The following is a 16940-nucleotide window of genomic DNA, read 5'->3' on the forward strand; positions in this document are numbered from 1 at the left end:
CACCCCAAGGTCTGAACCAATTAGCAGATTCTTTCCATGCTCCTTGGAAAGTAAAGGTAGAGCAGAAACTGCAGCAGTGTATATTTTCTCCCAGTTGCTGAAAGAATGGGATGCGACTGAGCTGGAAAAATGCCGAATCAGTCTAACATAGAAGTTTCAAACTCGATGCCTGCAGGGTGCTTAAATCTGGGCCATGGGGCTGGACTGGCCCGCAGTGCCTCTGGCAGCCAAAATGGGGCACGGTGGAGCCTCTCACACACATGCCCCATTTTCAGCCTGGATAGCTTCCTGCAGCACTCTGCTGGCCAAAATGGGGTACAGGGGGACTGCATGTGGGGGAAGGGGGCATGGCCCATTTTGGCTGGCAGCGTGTTTCAGGAGGTATACGTCCCTGGCCGTCCAGCGGAAAACTACAATGCTGTTCCAGCCCTCTAAGTAATCCAGTTTGACACTCCTGTTGCACATATAAGCATGCAAGGAGAAAGGCGTACTATTTACTAGCATGGTAGCTGGAAATTGGTTACATAATCCCCACTTAGCTCAACATCATAGATTTACCTCAAGGTATCATAGTATCAACCTTTGTGTGTGCTAATAATTCTTTTAAGACATAAAAGCACACTGTTCCATGGAAGTTTCTGCCCATGAAGTGATGAATTTGATGAATTTGATGAATTTGAAGCCTGGGCCTTTATTGTATTGTGCTGCTTCCTTTGTAGAGGAACTGCCTCTCAGGAAACAAAATGGTTCAAATTGCAGCAGCCTGCTTGTTGCTGCAATCCTCTGCAACTATCTAAAGGACCCTGTGCTGGTTACACACACACAAACACACCACGAAATACAGAGTATGGAGGAAATTAATATTGTACAATATTAAAGACTACACTGCAGTCTTGTAAATACAGAAGGGATCGCTTTAATAGAAAATTATTGCAATGCACAATATAAAGAACATTTGGGCATTAAAAAAGACAGAATGTTTGGCATTAGAGAAATTGATAACTTCCATATCAGTTACACAATTTTTTTAATGAGTAACAATACTTAGCTTGGAATATAAGCACTTACTGCTTATGCTAGATGCTATGGGATGCATTTCCAGATGCTTTTAATAATATTTATAAATTGATACATTCTTCACTAAATAAAATCAAAAGGCTTAAAAACTGGTAAGAGCCAGTTGATAGTTGGTTTACATTCATTGTGAATATATTCTACTATAACATTTATTTATATAAATTAGTTCAATCTTTGCAGCAGCTTTCCTGTAATCCCTTCAGGAAAAGTGAATCCCTTTTGCGTTGAAGCCATGAAGAACGCTGGAAAATAAAAATATTCTAGTCTTAGTAAGATTTAGGTGTAGAATGGATGTTACTTCCAAATGGTTTCAATATTTCCCACACAGGAGGAACAATGTTTTCTCTGTACATGTGGGAGATGACCAGGCTGAGCCCGATGGAAGGGTCAAGTGTGTCATCAGTCTCTAGAGATTGTTAGCATGCAATAAAAAACTGTACTCATTTGAACCGCCTTGACTCCTGATTTCCTGCGCTTGACATTACACTTCATCTTGAAGCCAATTCTATTATATTGACTATTTCTTCCATTTAGATAATGTTCACACCTCTGTTTCTACCATGGCACATTCTTTTCATACAGTTTTGTTCAGGACAAAGTCACTCGATGGAACCATTAGTGCCTCTATATAAAGTGGCAATGTTAAGTAACAGCTGTTAATTAATATAGTAGCAAAAAAGATTAAGATATAATCTTAAATTGCTGATGAACTTAATTTTAAGAGGAAATTACATCCAATACATTTTAATTAAAATCTAAATAATTATAATTCTAAATGTAAATCAAATCTAATATTTGTCCACATTTCACCCACTATTTAAAAACGCTGGTCCTTACTCTTCCTAATGCATAAATCTCACACTTATTTTTGCTTTCATTCCAATAAAATCTGTTTCAACCATGAAGTTAAAAGTAATCTTGAAGTAAATAAATGTTTTTACCTTATAAAATCATCAATATCCATTACTCGGGCACGTTTTTCTGAATAGCCGGTATCTTTTAGGATTTCATGTATAAGTTCAGCAATATTGAAATTTTCAGGAATTTGCTGTCGGCAAAATAGAAAATTATGTGACATAGCTCAAGACAAAGATGCTTTATAAAAGACTGTAATAGATCAGAAATATTTACCAAATTATTTTGTGAACAGTGAATTCTGTAATTCTGTTCCAGCAGCTGTTTCACAGCATTTGAACTGCAATAATGAAAAAAGGAAAGTCACATAGAAATTCTTTTTTGAAAAATTAGAATTGTAAAATTGTTCTTTTGCAAAATGTCTTTCTTTTCAACTGATGTTTAATGTTGTTTGCACCAACATGCACTACATCTCTTAACACTTTAATATCCTTACAAACTGACCTTGCTTATACCATGTCCAAACATAGCTTCATACTTTTTTTCTATTTTTTAATACTCATTTCACACTAACTCTGAGTTATAAAAAAGCAGAAAAGAGCTTTCTGGACAGACTGATCAGCCACTATAATACTTTTTCTCCTGTCTCCTCAGTTTCTTTCATTCATCAATGTATCTTTGTTAGGGCAACAACTATAGGGCAACAACTATTTTTTATAAATTGCTCTGGGAGACTTTTTTTTTTTACTAAAGGTTAGGGGGAAATGTTTGCATAATTAATACAGAAAGGAAAGGAGTTGTGTTAAAACTATCCTGGACACATGCAGGATCGAAAATTAATAGAAAGGAATGCTTGCCATTTTGACATTACTAATTCTTTGTCAGATTATTACGGAGTATAATATGCAAACAAAAACAGAATATACAAGCATAGTTTACAACTTTTAACTGCTAAAGGAACAAGGAAATTTTAGCTACATAGTATTCGTACAACCAATTTCATTGTATTTAAATACAATGACAATAAAGATTATACTTATTCATATCCTGAAAGTTTAAATTCTGTTAACAAGAATATCAATCTAAAAGAATCTGCAAGAATAACCAAAAGACAAGAGGGAACAAAAAGACAAGATCATCTTTAGGCACCTACATGGTGCTGTTCCTCATTTCCTTTCATGATCAACAGCAATTATAAACAGACAATCTGATGTTATACCTCTGGAGCATTGTAGTTCAGGGGAGCCCTGGTGATTGATTTACCATTTGTCTAGGTAATTCCTGAATAAGGACTTAGTTCTCTTTCTCAAAATGATCAGACAAAACTGTATAAATCAAATCAACCACATTCTTCTATTTTCTGCTCTTAGTTTATGGCCAGCATAAAATCTAAGCAATATACCCTTTTGCCTGGTATTCATATAGCAATACATACTCTTAAGATTTCTGGTCGAAGAAAGCAATATTTTATCAACTGCTATCTTTTACCAACAATAAATTACAACAGCAGGGGAAACACCAATCTGGGAAGAGGAAAGTTCAATGACAAGGCTGCAAGCAATTCAACATTTAAAAAGTGTAACTTACTTGAAAATGGCAGCAAGTGTCTTGTTTTTCCTGACAAACACTATCCTCAGTAGACCATCCCACTCCTAAACAAATACATTAGCGAGTAAACAGAAATAGTTTCTTGCATCACACATGAAGGCTGCTTTCTGTTGGTCACTATTAAAGTAACCTGACATCTTTCATCATCTTTCCTTTTTTTCATTTGTACTTTAATCTTAGCTGAAAATGTGTTGGGGTTCTATGAGTGGCAATTCCATGGAAAGCGTGATAAGAATAATTGGATAATTTTTGCATTATATGAAACAATTATTTTCAAAGATAGGGTAGATATTGACATTGACATGAAAAAACTTTTTATACCTTTGAATCTCATTACAAGTTTTAGAAATGTAAATGAAGCTATGAATGTTTCCACTTCTTATCCTATATACTTAGTTATCATTTAATGCTGTTCAGTGAATTACAAAATATGGAGCATTAGAAAGGCTTCACACAAAATATGGCACTTGTGCACAGTTGTCCAAATATCTAAAAGTAATGTACACTTAGGGGATTCTAGGTTGTTTTCATGGGTTTCAGATCATACTGATAAATCTCACCTGAAAGTTAATTGGAGGTGGAGGGTTCTTTGGTTCTATCCTTACAACACTGGATTCAACTTTGGGTGGAGGTTTAAAATTATTTTTTCCTACCTGTTAAACATAATAAAATCAACTGTCAAAGAAAGAATAACTTTTTATCTTTCTGCTTTTAATTCATTTTTTGTTCTTTAGTTTGAGTGTTGTGAATTGCCAAGTCATTTAACAATAAAAATCTATCTTCATCCTATTAAAACTTCCACAACCGTAAAACCATCCTGTCTATTATCTAAAATTTCAAAAACTCAAGATAAAATTACCTATTATTTTGCTTACTTTCATTAGATGATCAACACGAGCTAACAGCTGAGTATTAACAGACAGTCTACAATACAGATGAGAGCCTGGTTTTGCAACTAGGCGAAGAGCAAATTCTCTTTGAAACATGAGTACTGCACACCTGGAAAATAAACATGAGATGCAAGTTGAATACTACTCTGAATTAGCCCTGTCCTGGAAAAGATTAAGAACTTGACATTTGTTCAGCAACGCTTATATATATATACTACTGCTTGATAGGTTTTTAACCCGCTTACTGTTTTGAACTCTGTGAATATCCAGTAGATACTATAGGCTAGGTTAAATCATGCACGACTCCTGGGTAGTTTAATAAATGCGGTTGAAAATATTGTGAGGACCTAGCTGCTAAATGCAGTATGAGTATTATTATTGTATGAAGATTTCAAATACTTTGAATCACACAATGCTCTTGGAATAATATGTTATTCTTACAAGGTAAGAGACTAATGCTGACACTTTGAGAGGACTGATGTTCATGGATCATAGACTGATAAACAACATAGTTGCTTCAACCCATTCCTGATGAATATTTCTTTAAACTTATCTGACAGTATTTAAAAGCATTTCAGAGTTTTTCTAGGGACCCTCTAACAACAGGCTTAGAGAAACAGCAAGTTTGGTGTGGTGGTGTGATTCAAGCAAATACTTCTACTGAAAAATAGATATATAGCAGCGGCCCGCAACCTTTTGGGCAGCAAGGACTGGTTCCATGGAGAGGGTTTTCCGTGGACCGGAGGGAGGCGTGGATTTGTGTGCTGCCTGCATTGCGCGGCTGGGGCTTGCTTATTTGCATGGACTGGTTGCTGGTATGCCGCGGACCAGTGCCATTTCACGGACCGGGGGTTGGGAACCCGACATATAGTACTTGATTTCTTACTAGGTTTAGTTTTACACAGTGCTAATTCTTTTCTAGATAAATATGTGAATTCTAATCTATAAGGTAAATCATAATAGGATTGGATATTATTTCTAAAACCATCTAAACTATATTAAACACGAAATATTTTTCTACATACCTAAAGAAAGGCCGATGCAGCAATAGCTTGAAAACAAAAGGAGAAGAAATCTAGGGGTGGAGAGATTTTAAAAAAAAGATTGATTACTACAAGAGTAATACAAAAATACAATGCCTTTATTTTATTTTTCAGGTCTTGTTTTATACTTACTTGGTAAGGCAAATTAGCCACACAAGCATCAAAAAAAGGGAGATCGCTTTTCAATACATCTCCAATTTTTATTTCAAGTTTGTTTGCCAAGTGTCTGAAATGAAAATAACACTGTATCATTAATACATTTCCAAGAGGGGTTCTAGTTTAAAAAACATCATGCCTTTGCTACCACACAGAGCACTTACGTTCCCTGAACTCTTTTCTGAAGTTCACCAGCAAGCTTTACATCAAGTTCACAAGCAATTACCTGAAAGAGAATCATATATAAAATCTTTTTGTGGACATATCATATATAACAAATCCCAAAATTACTTTATGTTGTTATAGAATTTTAAACAAACTTCTGGTTTAGCTGTAAATATTAAGGTTCTTCTTTTAAGCTTTGTAGTTGGATACTGATGTTCCTCATACATTGGCTATCCCAAAGGTGCTTTTTTCCAAAAGGGCAACTAGACTTTCCTGTTTTTTACTTTGAAAACATTTCACTTCTCATCCAAGAAGCTTCTTCCATTCTGAAGGTTTATATTCTTTGCCGTCATTGGTCATTAGCACTCTGACAGTTGCCCTTAGCCATCTAGTCACTGAGGCACTGAGGGGTTTATCTGTATCCTCAGAATCACCTGAACCAGAGTGTAAATGACTGCATTGTAAATAGGAGATTGGTAGTGTTATTTCCCTCCCCCTCTGTTAAGGGAGGGTTGAGCGGGGAGGGATACAACATAGCCTATTGTTAGGTTTGATGTTTTAGTTCTTCTTTTACATGATCAATCAATTTTTGTTTAATTATCTTTTTCTATTTTGTGCTATCTCTTTGTGATCAAATAGGGAAAGAAAAGATGCATCTTTTTCCCTCAGAAAAGAGGCTGAAAATCTGGGTGCGTCTTATACACTGAATACAGCATTTTTTGCCTCTTGAAATCCCCCTTCACCAAAATGGTCGTGCATTGCCTCCTGGGGGCAGAAATGAGCGAAAAACAGGCCATTTTTTTGTTCAATTTCCCCTCCCCCCCCACGCCCAGGAGCACTCTATAAGCCTCCTAAAGGCTATGCATGCCCCCCCCTTTAACAAAAAATGGCCCCTTTTTGCAAAAAATGGGCCATTTTTTGTTAGTCCCCCCCAGGAGCACTTTATGAGCCGCCTAAAGGCTATTCATGCCCTTTTGGGGGGAGGAAACGGGCCCATTTCCCCAAAAAAACAGGCCGTTTTTCAGAGGTCTGCAAAGTGGAAAAACTTTTTTTTTAAATTTGCCTCTTCAAAATCTTGGTGCGTGTTATACTCCGAAAAATACGGTACCTTTTTCACCTTTTCTAACATTTTCACTGTCATGTTGCCAGTTCCAGGGCCCACTTCTAAAACAACATCTGTAGGGTATAAGGAAGCCTGAAAGAATGAATAAAATATTATTACACAAAAACCTAGCCCTGTTAGCACTGTGTCCAGACAAATGTAATTGATATACAGCGGAAAGGGAATGGCCTTATAGGAAAAGGAGGAAGAGCCGTACCAAAGCAATGGTCAGAGAAAAGAGTTGTGTCCAGAGCCAGAATGTAGCAAGAATAAACATCTCAGATAGGACCCTCCCTAATTCTGAAGATAAAGGGAAGGGGGAGGCATGCATTCAGATTTGCGAGGTTCTCTTATTATAGCTTCAGAAAATAATATTGATTTACATGACATTAGTTTCCTAGTGTGGCCTACTTGGAAAGGGTGAGATACATTGAAAAATGACTTACTAAAGCAGAATTCTATCAAGTCAAAAAGGTCCATCTATTAAATGTGTACAAACTATTTAACTTATTTTTCTCTGATGTCATATCTGAACACCAGATACAACCATTCTGATACTTTTTATATTTTTAAAAAATGTACAAGGAAATTTGTATTGTGTACAGGTATAGTTGAACTTTTTTTCAAAATTTCAAATTTTATTTCTTAATCAAGTAATCAAACAAACTCACCAGTTTGTTTAGTGAGAAACAGATCCATTGATTTTAATGAGACTTACTAATTAAATAGGTAGCTGCAAATACCACCAATTTCATTATAATGTATGAGAATGAGTGATTTTCTTACACTGAATGATTGTGATTATCACTTACCTTTTCTATAATGCTGTTAACAATCAGGGGATTTTTCAAAATATGCTGACCAAGTCCAGTGTTGAATCTAATGCCTACTAATAAAAGTAAATTTTAAGATGCATTATTATAACAAGTCATTTTATATCAAACTCTTAGTTTTTATCAAACTCGCCAATAGTTTTTTTAATACGAATCTTAAATAATGGGATGATATCTTCCCAAATAATTTACGCAATTCAGAATCTGGCACCCTTATCAGAGAAAGTAGCATCAAAATAATAACAATGGGTGAGCTTTATCTTTAGTTCTAGTTTTTAAAAATATTTTCCCACTCTTCCCTATAAAGTTTTTCCAGCTCAGAAATATGTTTGCACATTGGACTGCTCCTGGATTGCACATTAGAAATCTTTCTACAAAATTTAAATCGTGCCCTCCTCCCTTACATCAAAGGCACCATGGATAAAATCAACAAAATTCTCCACAAGCACAATATCAAGACAGCCTTCAGCACTGACCAAAAAATAGCCAACATCTTAAGAAACCCCAAAGACAAGATCCAGCTAGAAAACCAAGGAGTCTACAAAATACCATGCAAAATCTGCCGTGCCACATACACTGGACAAACTAATAGGAGAATAAATGCATGCATCGCAGAACACAAGAACGCAGTAAGAAAAAAAGAAAAAAACTTCCTCCCTGTTCCAGCACCTTAAAGCAACAGGACATGAAACTGATTTTGAAGGAACCAAATTAATCTCCAAAACTGAACACTTCAACAAGAGAATAATTATGGAAGCCATCAAAATAGAAAAACACCCCCACAACATGAACAACGGACACACAGCCAGCACCTCAGCCACACAGGGTGATACAAAACAGCCAACCAATCTACAAACATCAACTCCATCTACCAATCAGGATGCAACCACACAGCCAATCAACCCACTTACAGCAACAAAACCAGCACTCCATCCTCCCCCCCCCCCAAGATTTATAGAGAGACGGCAACTTCAATCACGCTTTACTCACACAAGCACGAAGCCGAAAACACCAGCCTAAAGATGGTGAGTGGGACCTCGCCGAAACGTTGCCAAGACAATCTCAATATTACACGGGAAAAGACCCGAATACAAGACCAGCACACGAACACACACACACACATATGTGTGTGTGTGTGTGTGAGAGAGAGAGAGAATATGGGTGTGTATGTATGTGTGTATGTGTATACACACACACACATTCTCTCTCTCTCACACACACACACACACACTATATTGCCAAAAGTATTCGCTCACCACTGCTTCTGATTATGTGGATGGGTGAGCGAATACTTTTGGCAATATAGTGTAGATAGATAGATAGATAGATAGATAGATAGATAGATAGATAGATAGATAGATAGATAGATAGATAGAATCTCTCTCTCACACACACACACAGACACACACACAGGCACACAATATTCTCTTTCTATTAGAATCTGGATAGTTTTGGGGGAAGATTCGAAATCACTTCTACAGCGAAGCCAAAGTACTTGGTACCCTCCAAATTACTATCACCATAGCGCACCCACCCCAAGACAAATGATACAAAGCTGCATTCCATTGCAACCTGTCCTCCCTTAGCCCGAGAACTTCCTCTCACCAGGGCCTTTCCCTTTCCCTTCTCCACGCTGCTGTCGAGAGCGCGGCTTCGTCTTCACCTTCGGCATGGCTCGCCCGGGCCTCCAGCACGCCAAGTTCGGAAGAGAAGCAAGGCGAAAGAATGGGGGGGAGGGGTGTCGCACGCGCAAGGGCTGCCGGGACGAGTAGTTCCGCCGTTCCTTCGGAATCGCGAGGCGAAAGTGCTGGAGGACTCAATTTTCCGCAAAGCCTCTGGAGGGACGAGTCAGAGTAGCGAGTTTTTCGTGAAGTGTTTTATTACTTGGCGAAGGCGAGTTGAGCAACGCCGTTGGTGGCGGCGACCCTTTTAAAACTAAGTCATTCTTGGGAAAAGAAGAATCGGGAGGGGAGGAGGCTGACAGGCGTCCTTCTCCCACATCTCCAACAACAAAAAAAGTTCCCGCTCACTTTTCCTTTTCAATGCACCCGTTTTTATTATATTGGGGAACTTTTCTTCTCTCCACTCCTCAGGCGCCAGAATCATCCCGAAAAAAAGAGAAGCGGGCGGGCCTGCAGGACGAGAAGCGGGTGGAGGGCTGGGGGTGAGAGGGCCATTGGGGGAAAGAGAAGCGCCGAGCGATGACGTACGTAGCGCGCCGAACTGCCGCGGCACGGTGGTGGGTGAGCAGAGGTTGGTGGCGCGAGCTTCGGAACCAGCGGGAAGGCGCGTGCGCCAGACTCTGGACGCCTGTGAAGGAGCTGCGGCTTCACCGGTAAGTGAGGGAGGGGAGAGAGGACGAGAACACGCCTGGCTGTATCCGCCCCGTCCGTCCTTCCCGTCCGGTCAGGATGCGAGCCAGCGAAGGCCCCGCACCCTGAGGCGGCGGCCGGCCTGTCGGGACTGAAATAAGCAATCCCCCTCGGTCGATGGTTGTGAACAGGCTCGAATCCTGAAATGTGGATGGTCTTGGGCGCTCCTGAGGAGAGATTTTATTTTCTCACTAGGAGGTGCTTTGCCTAAACGAGGCTCTTTTTCTTTCTCATGGTCCGAAGCCTTGGCTAAGGACCATGTAACTGTCCTATGACTGGACGTCTCGCCAAAGTGTAGCACCCACAAAGGTCCCGTTTCTCCTAGAATACGAAGAAAAGTTGTCGCTGGTAGAACTCTCGATAACCGATGCCCGAAGAAATTGTTAACTCGAGGTTGCATCTGATGTATTAAAAGTACAAACAAACAAACAAACAAATAACTGTCAGTGCACAGCACATGTACAATGACATTGGTTGAGCTTCGTCAGTGCAACCCACTAACACAATACAACTCATAGTGAAGACCCCCCCCAGGAAAAAATATCCCTAATCCAATAAATCATATTAACAAACACCCAGTCCCATTACACCAGTGTGAAAATGTTACACGTTGTGCCGGCCCTTCAAGTTCATCGTACTACTTAGTTATGATGTTATTTTGCTATCAGGAGTGTGACAGATAAAAACTGTTCTTCAGCCTGTTTGCGCGGCTGGCTATACTTCTATATCTCCTTCCCGATGGTAGGAAGGTAAAGAACTGCTGACCAGGGTGAGTTGTCCCTGAGGATTTTCCTCACTCTTCCAAGGCAGCAAGCTCTAGAGATCTCTTCTAGTGGTGCCAGGGGGCAGCCCACAATGTTTTGTACTGTGCTCACCACTCTCTGCAATGTCTTTCTATCTGCGGCTGTCAAACCAGCGTGTCATACTGTGATGCAATATGTGAGGACGCTTTCTATTGTGGACCAGTAAAAGGAGGTCATCAGTTGTTGTTCCACCCTGTTTTTATGCAAGACCCTAAGGAACTAGAATCTCTGTTGGGCCTTCCTGGCCACAGGGATTGTGCTGTTTTTCCAGGTGAGGTCTTTGCTGAGATGGACTCCCAGGAATTTAGAGGAGGAGAGGATTCATGAACTTTGAGTTATAATGGAAAAGGCAGTTGCAATGGGGCACTCTACTCAGTCAACTGACTTAATTTAAATAATTCATTCTTATGAACCCCAATCCTCTACTCTATTAAGTTTCTTCTTGTGCCATATCCGTCATGGCGATTATGTTGGCGATCCGTCATCGGAAGTTGGTGACCCTTTTAGATTTAGGAGACTCAAACCAACAAGCAGGCTTCCATGTTTTGGAAGGATATAAAATGTAATCTTTTAAAGAGAAATAAATAATTATGCAGAATGATTATGGCTGATGTTTATGGATTGTGCTGTTTTTGTACAGAGCACATTTTAGTACGGTATATTTTCAGCCTTTCACTTCTTATTCTTTAAAAGCATCTGGATCCTCCAACAGTAGAAACAACTCTCCAGAAAGTACTCTTATACAAATATTTTTTTAATAAGTTAGTCTAATAAGATAGGATAGCAGAGAAAATTTTAGTCCTGTGTATGCTTACAGAGGTGAAACTCCCCTGAACTCTGTGCGCTTCTGATCAGGCTTGAGCTGAAATTTGAGTGGATTCTAAAGTATTCCAGAACTCCCCCTACTTCCTATGTGTTTGCTAGAAAAACAACATAATGCCCTTTTGCTTGAATAAACAAAAATGAGATGGATGAGGTAGCTTCTGAAACATTGGGGGAAAGGAGGAGCCCTTGGGTAATTCTTGATAGTGCCAAGTGTTAAATTTGGTGAGGAATCTAATTCTACGTGCATCAGTTACTGCTGCAACTTTTTCCTTTTCTTATTTATCCTCTGGAAAAATACTCTCCCAACATTTCTTTGATTGATCCATTATAGACAGGAATTCCTGGCTTCACAAGATAAACTTCAACTCGTGTACCTGGCTCCTGAGGTGGCATGTATAAAAGCCCACTAAATGAACAGCACATGGAAAGGAATGAGATTAATGGGAAACAGAAGACTGGTTTAGCAGATCTTTGTGTTGTTGAAACAGCTTCATATCACATTTTTCCATTTGTGTGGGGAAGTGCCACCAGGAAGAAATTTAAATGGACTTGCCTAGCATACATTTAGACTGCTGATATATACCATTAGTGGGATAATTATTACATATTGAGAGATATTGCTTTAAAGTGTGATGATTGGGAATCTATGCTTATGCACCCATATGTACAGTACTTAAGAATATATAAAACTGTTAATTTGCATCATCACAGATTCCTCTTATCCATGTACTCTCCCCCCCGCCCTTCTGACGCTTCCATATTCAGCTGCTGTTGATTTTCTGGAAGGTTTTATTTCTAGAAGGCTCAGTAAGTCGTCTCAGTACAAAGACCAAATATGAACTGATCTAGTTTTTCTTCTCACAAAACTATTCAAACCTTTGTTGTCAGAGTACAACATATGTACAATGAGATTGGCTGAGTCTCCCTTCATGCTTCCCCCTCTCCCCCCAACACAATATAACCAACAGTGAAAGACAAAAAATCCCTAGCCCAGTGAATCCTACTAACAAATACCCAATCCTATTGCACTCTGTGAACTTATTGCATGTCACGCCGCCCCCACAAGTCAATTGTACTATATTGTTGTAGTTATAAAACTACCCTGTGAATGAGTTACATTGGCATTTCTAATATGAAGCTGACTTCCAGCCATCTAATAAACTAAATGCAAGGACATTTAACATAGACCAAAGAAAGTTATTTGCTCAACGTGTAATTAACTTGTGGAATTAATTGCTAAAACTGTGATGATGGCCACTAACTTGGATCATTTTAAAAGAGGATTATATAAATGCATGGAGGGGAGCTCTGTCAGTGTTACCGTCAACCTAGGGCAGCAGGCCTCCAAATATCAGGTGCAGAGCAATAATGGTGAAAGAATGTCCCTGTCTCCACCTTTCAGGTACTTCATAGACATTTGGTTGGCCTTTTAGGAGACAAGATGTTGAACTAAAGTAGTTCTTGAATTTATTATAACAATCAATCTTCCTTCTACTTTCAGTGTAAGCATGCATAAAAGATTGCATATATTTTCAGAAAGTTTAACTCTATAAATGTGCCTTTTATTATGTGAGAGCTTTATAGGACGGTTTTATTTACTTCCTGTTTTGAGTTGGAATTATATTGAAAGTTTTTTTAAAAAAATTTGATTACTGCAAGTTGTTCTTGGGCAATTATGCTAATAAGTAATTGGCCTCCCATTATTTCTGTTTTGTGAAAACATTGCATTAATGCCCACTCCTAAAGATATTGCAGTTTTTTCCATATATTTTCAACTATTAGCTGATTATTTTATATCATTTGTCACATTTGTCTAAGAGCTTGTTAGCATGGGGACTAATATTGAACAAAGCAAATCAGTATTTTTGCTGGACCTTGGGCATAACTTAAAATTGTATTTATTTAATGGGTGACCATTATGATTACAGTTACACATGTTTATATTTTCAGTATTTGAAGTCACTGATACCTACTGTGTGAGTATGAGAGTGTATTGGAAGAATGGATAAAATTTTGGTTATACAGTGCCAGATTGCACTGCCTTATACATGACCAAACACATTGTTTTCAGTACTGTATTACATAAGATAAGTCTGTTAATATGCAAAATCTTTATAGTGATCTGTACTTTTTAATCAGGTTTATTGCTAATAATTGTTGTAGATTTTTTAAAAAAATATGTCTAAATTTGAATGTCCCTAATTCTCTTTTAGTAAATACTTAAATCAATACAAAAGAAGAAATAGGACCTCTTAGGAAACCTAACAATGCATTTTTAAAAATGTTTTGGATAGATTTTCATGGATCTCCATAGTGCCAGTAACATTGTTCTTCAAGTCTTGACCCAAGCTACTAGTCAAGATACTTCTGTATTAAAACCAGCAGAGGAACAACTGAAACAGTGGGAGACACAACCAGGTTTCTATTCAGTTTTGTTGGTAAGTTAAAACAATGCAATCACATTTGTTCAAGTACCTCTTCATAATCATCTTTTCTATTTACCTTTTTGCTATTTTCCTTTCAAGAATATATATTTTGCATCTATTTGTTCATTGTTTGAACTTTTCTACCAAATATATATGATTGTGTTATCTGTTTTGATGAACTTTGATGAATGCTGCTCCAATTTAAAAAAAACTTCTGTAAAATGAACAAACTGTTGTGGATTATTTATTTATTCAATTTATATATAATAATCAGCTCCTTTAAATTAAAGGATTTAGGATATCCTTAGACCAGGAAGTGCATGCCTTTTGATGGTTGAAAGTGAATAATGTGAAGAAAATACAAATAATTTTTCCTAGAAAAATCACCAAGTAATAATACATATTTTAATAAAGTCAGTATAAAATACATCCCAGTAACTGTGCAGTTGATCACATTTTAAATATATTGATCAACTATGCATATGAATTATAATTAAGCTAAATATTCATCTAAATCAGGGATGACCTTTTTGGCACAAAGTGCCAAAAGTGCTAGTGCGCCCACATCCAGAATGCAATGCATGCGTGACCCCACACGCATGCTTGATCCCTCGTGTTTGCCCTGCACATGTTTGCGATAGCCCTGCATGTGTGCTCTGCCGCCCCATGCGTGCGCATACATCTCCCGCATGTGCCCAGTGCATGTGCAGCAGGGACCCGATAACAAGCTGGCTGGCAGGAGATGCATGTGCGGCGGAGCTGAGGTGACGGCTTGACTGCCTGCAGAGAGGGCTCTGCATGCCACCTATGGCACACATGTCATAGGTTCGCCGTCACAGATTTAGATGGGTGCATATCCATCTTGTTGACACTTTGTTGACACTCTTTTGTGAGATTAAGCATTTCTACATTAATTGCCTAATAGTCCTGGGAAAAGAGAGATGCTCTAAGATTTACAGACAGATGTTTCTGCCTTTCATATGTCAACATTTTCTTGGGAATCAAAATCAGAACATTACTCAATAATGTGAATTTTAAGCCTATGCTATATATCTTATTAGACCAAAAATTATAGCATTTTCTCAATTGTACAATTCTTTGTGTACATCATCCACTACCACAAAATTTGGGAATATAGATTCTTGCAACTTTGTATAATACCTAAGACACACTGTATAAACTAATACTGTTATATTAAACTCTTTGTTTGTTACAGAACATATTCACTAACCACAGTTTGGATATAAATGTGAGGTGGTTGGCTGTTCTATACTTCAAAAATGGAATTGATCGCTATTGGAGACGAATGGCAATGCAGTAAGAAATAACTTTCTAATCTTCTATGTCATCTCTGCAGTTGTACTTTTAAAAATAATTTCCTGACTTGAAGCAAACATTGCCAGCAATCCATTACCCAGATAACCATGATTTCTACCTTCAGCATAATTTTTGTACTCGGTAGTTCATGAATGAAGGCAAATACATGTGTCCTAGGATAAAGTTGCAGGATCCAATCTGAATAGGGCACCAAGACCAGATGTTTGTTCTTCCAAGTTTTCAGACTCATGCCATAGCCCATCCTCAAGGAACTTCTCAATCTCCAGGGTGTGAGGACAGCCGAATGCACACATCTTGTAGATTAAGAAATTCCCTGAGGATGGGCTCTAGCATGAGTCTGGAAGCTTGGAAGAACAAACCTCCTGCCCCAGTGACTGACTCAGATTGGATCCTGCAATTAGTAGTTGACTTTGCAGTCTTCTTTTTTTCAATGAGAAAAAAGATCAGAAGACCCACTAGCTCCAAGCTCTGAGGTTCTTTCTTAAATGTTCAAGGTTATTATAATATGATAGTAAGTATTTTCAGTATTAATTGTCTCCATATGTATAAACAGAGAGGGATAAATGTTGGCTTATTTTGCCATACCCCTGCATCCAGAAAACAGCAGACTAAATAACTAATAAATATAAATGTATTTCAGCTCCTCATTGGAAAAAGTTACAAATTAACTTGCTCCTTTTCTTGTATTTTTGCCCAATTCATTCTCCATATTTTAGATATATATTGTCTGTTCTCATCTGCTTTATCACTTTTTTCTTCCCCTGAAAGCTTAAAGCTCTCATTTGCTACTCTTAAATCCTTTTATATACAAGTTAAATTAAAAAATAATAATATAGTAAAAAATTATCAGCCTCTTTTGTAAGATAATTACTGTGAATATTAACTTTTTTTAAAAAAATTATTTTATTTTGATTCTAATTAGTAATATTTTAATTAATTTATTTCAGGTTTTAATGAACTTAACAGACTGTCAAAATTTTCAAATCATTTAGTAATAAGGAAAATAATTGAATAATAAGACTGCCATTGAATCTAATTTCTGTTAATCCAGTAGATGTCAGTGTTACAACACATGAATTTTATAAAATCACGTAATCCTTTTTAATATTCACTTCATTTATGTTTAAAACACATTAGAAAACATTGTCCCTGTCACAAATATTTGTCACAAATATAGCAGTTGTGTGAAATCCTGAGAAATATAAGCTAGAAAGGAAGTCTGCTTTTACAATAACATACACTAAGAGATACCTGTTATCTTGTTTTCAAATTATTTGAAACTGTTAGTAAAATAAAACATGCAGACAAGTATTTCAATCAGATTTCCTGTACAAGATTATTGTTAAAATTTAACAATTTTTCAGCCATTGTTATTTGCACTTATTTGGAACCTAATGAGCAAAGGTTGATTAAATCAAGATATTTCTCTTTTGAATTTATATGTTTG

The 16940-nt window shown here is 37.6% G+C and overlaps 2 protein-coding genes across 4 annotated transcripts in view; one reads left to right on the plus strand and one right to left on the minus strand.

Moving 5' to 3' along the window:
• Positions 1-900: 900 nt before the first annotated feature.
• On the minus strand, positions 901-9707 carry DIMT1 (DIM1 rRNA methyltransferase and ribosome maturation factor). Of its 2 annotated transcripts, none has more exons than XM_087715556.1 (12): positions 9335-9707; positions 7709-7782; positions 6903-6989; positions 5794-5855; positions 5606-5699; positions 5456-5505; positions 4416-4539; positions 4101-4193; positions 3520-3584; positions 2209-2272; positions 2019-2125; positions 901-1319 (listed from the first exon to the last, which is right to left on the minus strand). In XM_087715556.1, exons 1-12 carry the CDS (start codon positions 9399-9401, stop codon positions 1277-1279), a joined length of 930 nt encoding a protein of 309 aa, XP_087571682.1. In that variant the 5' UTR covers positions 9402-9707; the 3' UTR covers positions 901-1276. The 2 variants fall into 2 exon arrangements, with proteins under 2 accessions (XP_087571682.1, XP_087571681.1); XM_087715555.1 differs by having other exon boundaries at positions 7709-7785; positions 9335-9697.
• Positions 9708-9933: 226 nt separating this feature from the next.
• The window catches only part of IPO11 (importin 11), a 60366-nt gene continuing 53359 nt past the window's right edge, over positions 9934-16940 (plus strand). The window contains exons 1-3 of one of the 2 annotated variants that reach the window (XM_014053967.2): positions 9934-10064; positions 14024-14167; positions 15372-15472. In XM_014053967.2, the coding sequence (XP_013909442.2) occupies positions 14030-14167; positions 15372-15472 (239 nt within the window). In that variant the 5' untranslated portion in view covers positions 9934-10064; positions 14024-14029. Of the gene's footprint in view, positions 10065-14023; positions 14168-15371; positions 15473-16940 lie in introns of those variants that run through there. The other variant, XM_087715553.1, reaches the window with a different exon arrangement.

This window comes from Thamnophis sirtalis, unplaced genomic scaffold (genome assembly GCF_051295495.1).
Source record: "Thamnophis sirtalis isolate CommonGarterSnake01/CBP01778 unplaced genomic scaffold, rThaSir2_p1.2 scaffold_5, whole genome shotgun sequence".
In the NCBI taxonomy this organism is placed as follows: domain Eukaryota; kingdom Metazoa; phylum Chordata; class Lepidosauria; order Squamata; family Natricidae; genus Thamnophis; species Thamnophis sirtalis.

Excerpts from the sequence above, each read along its gene's own strand:
- DIMT1 (XM_087715555.1), bottom strand. The coding sequence starts at position 9,401 with ATGCCGAAGGTGAAGACGAAGCCGCGCTCTCGACAGCAGCGTGGAGAA. Across the intron at positions 5,700-5,793 it reads CAGAAAAGAGTTCAGGGAAC|ACACTTGGCAAACAAACTTG; the intron begins GTAAGTGCTCTG and ends TTTTCATTTCAG. Across the intron at positions 1,320-2,018 it reads GATATTGATGATTTTATAAG|CGTTCTTCATGGCTTCAACG; the intron begins GTAAAAACATTT and ends TTTATTTTCCAG.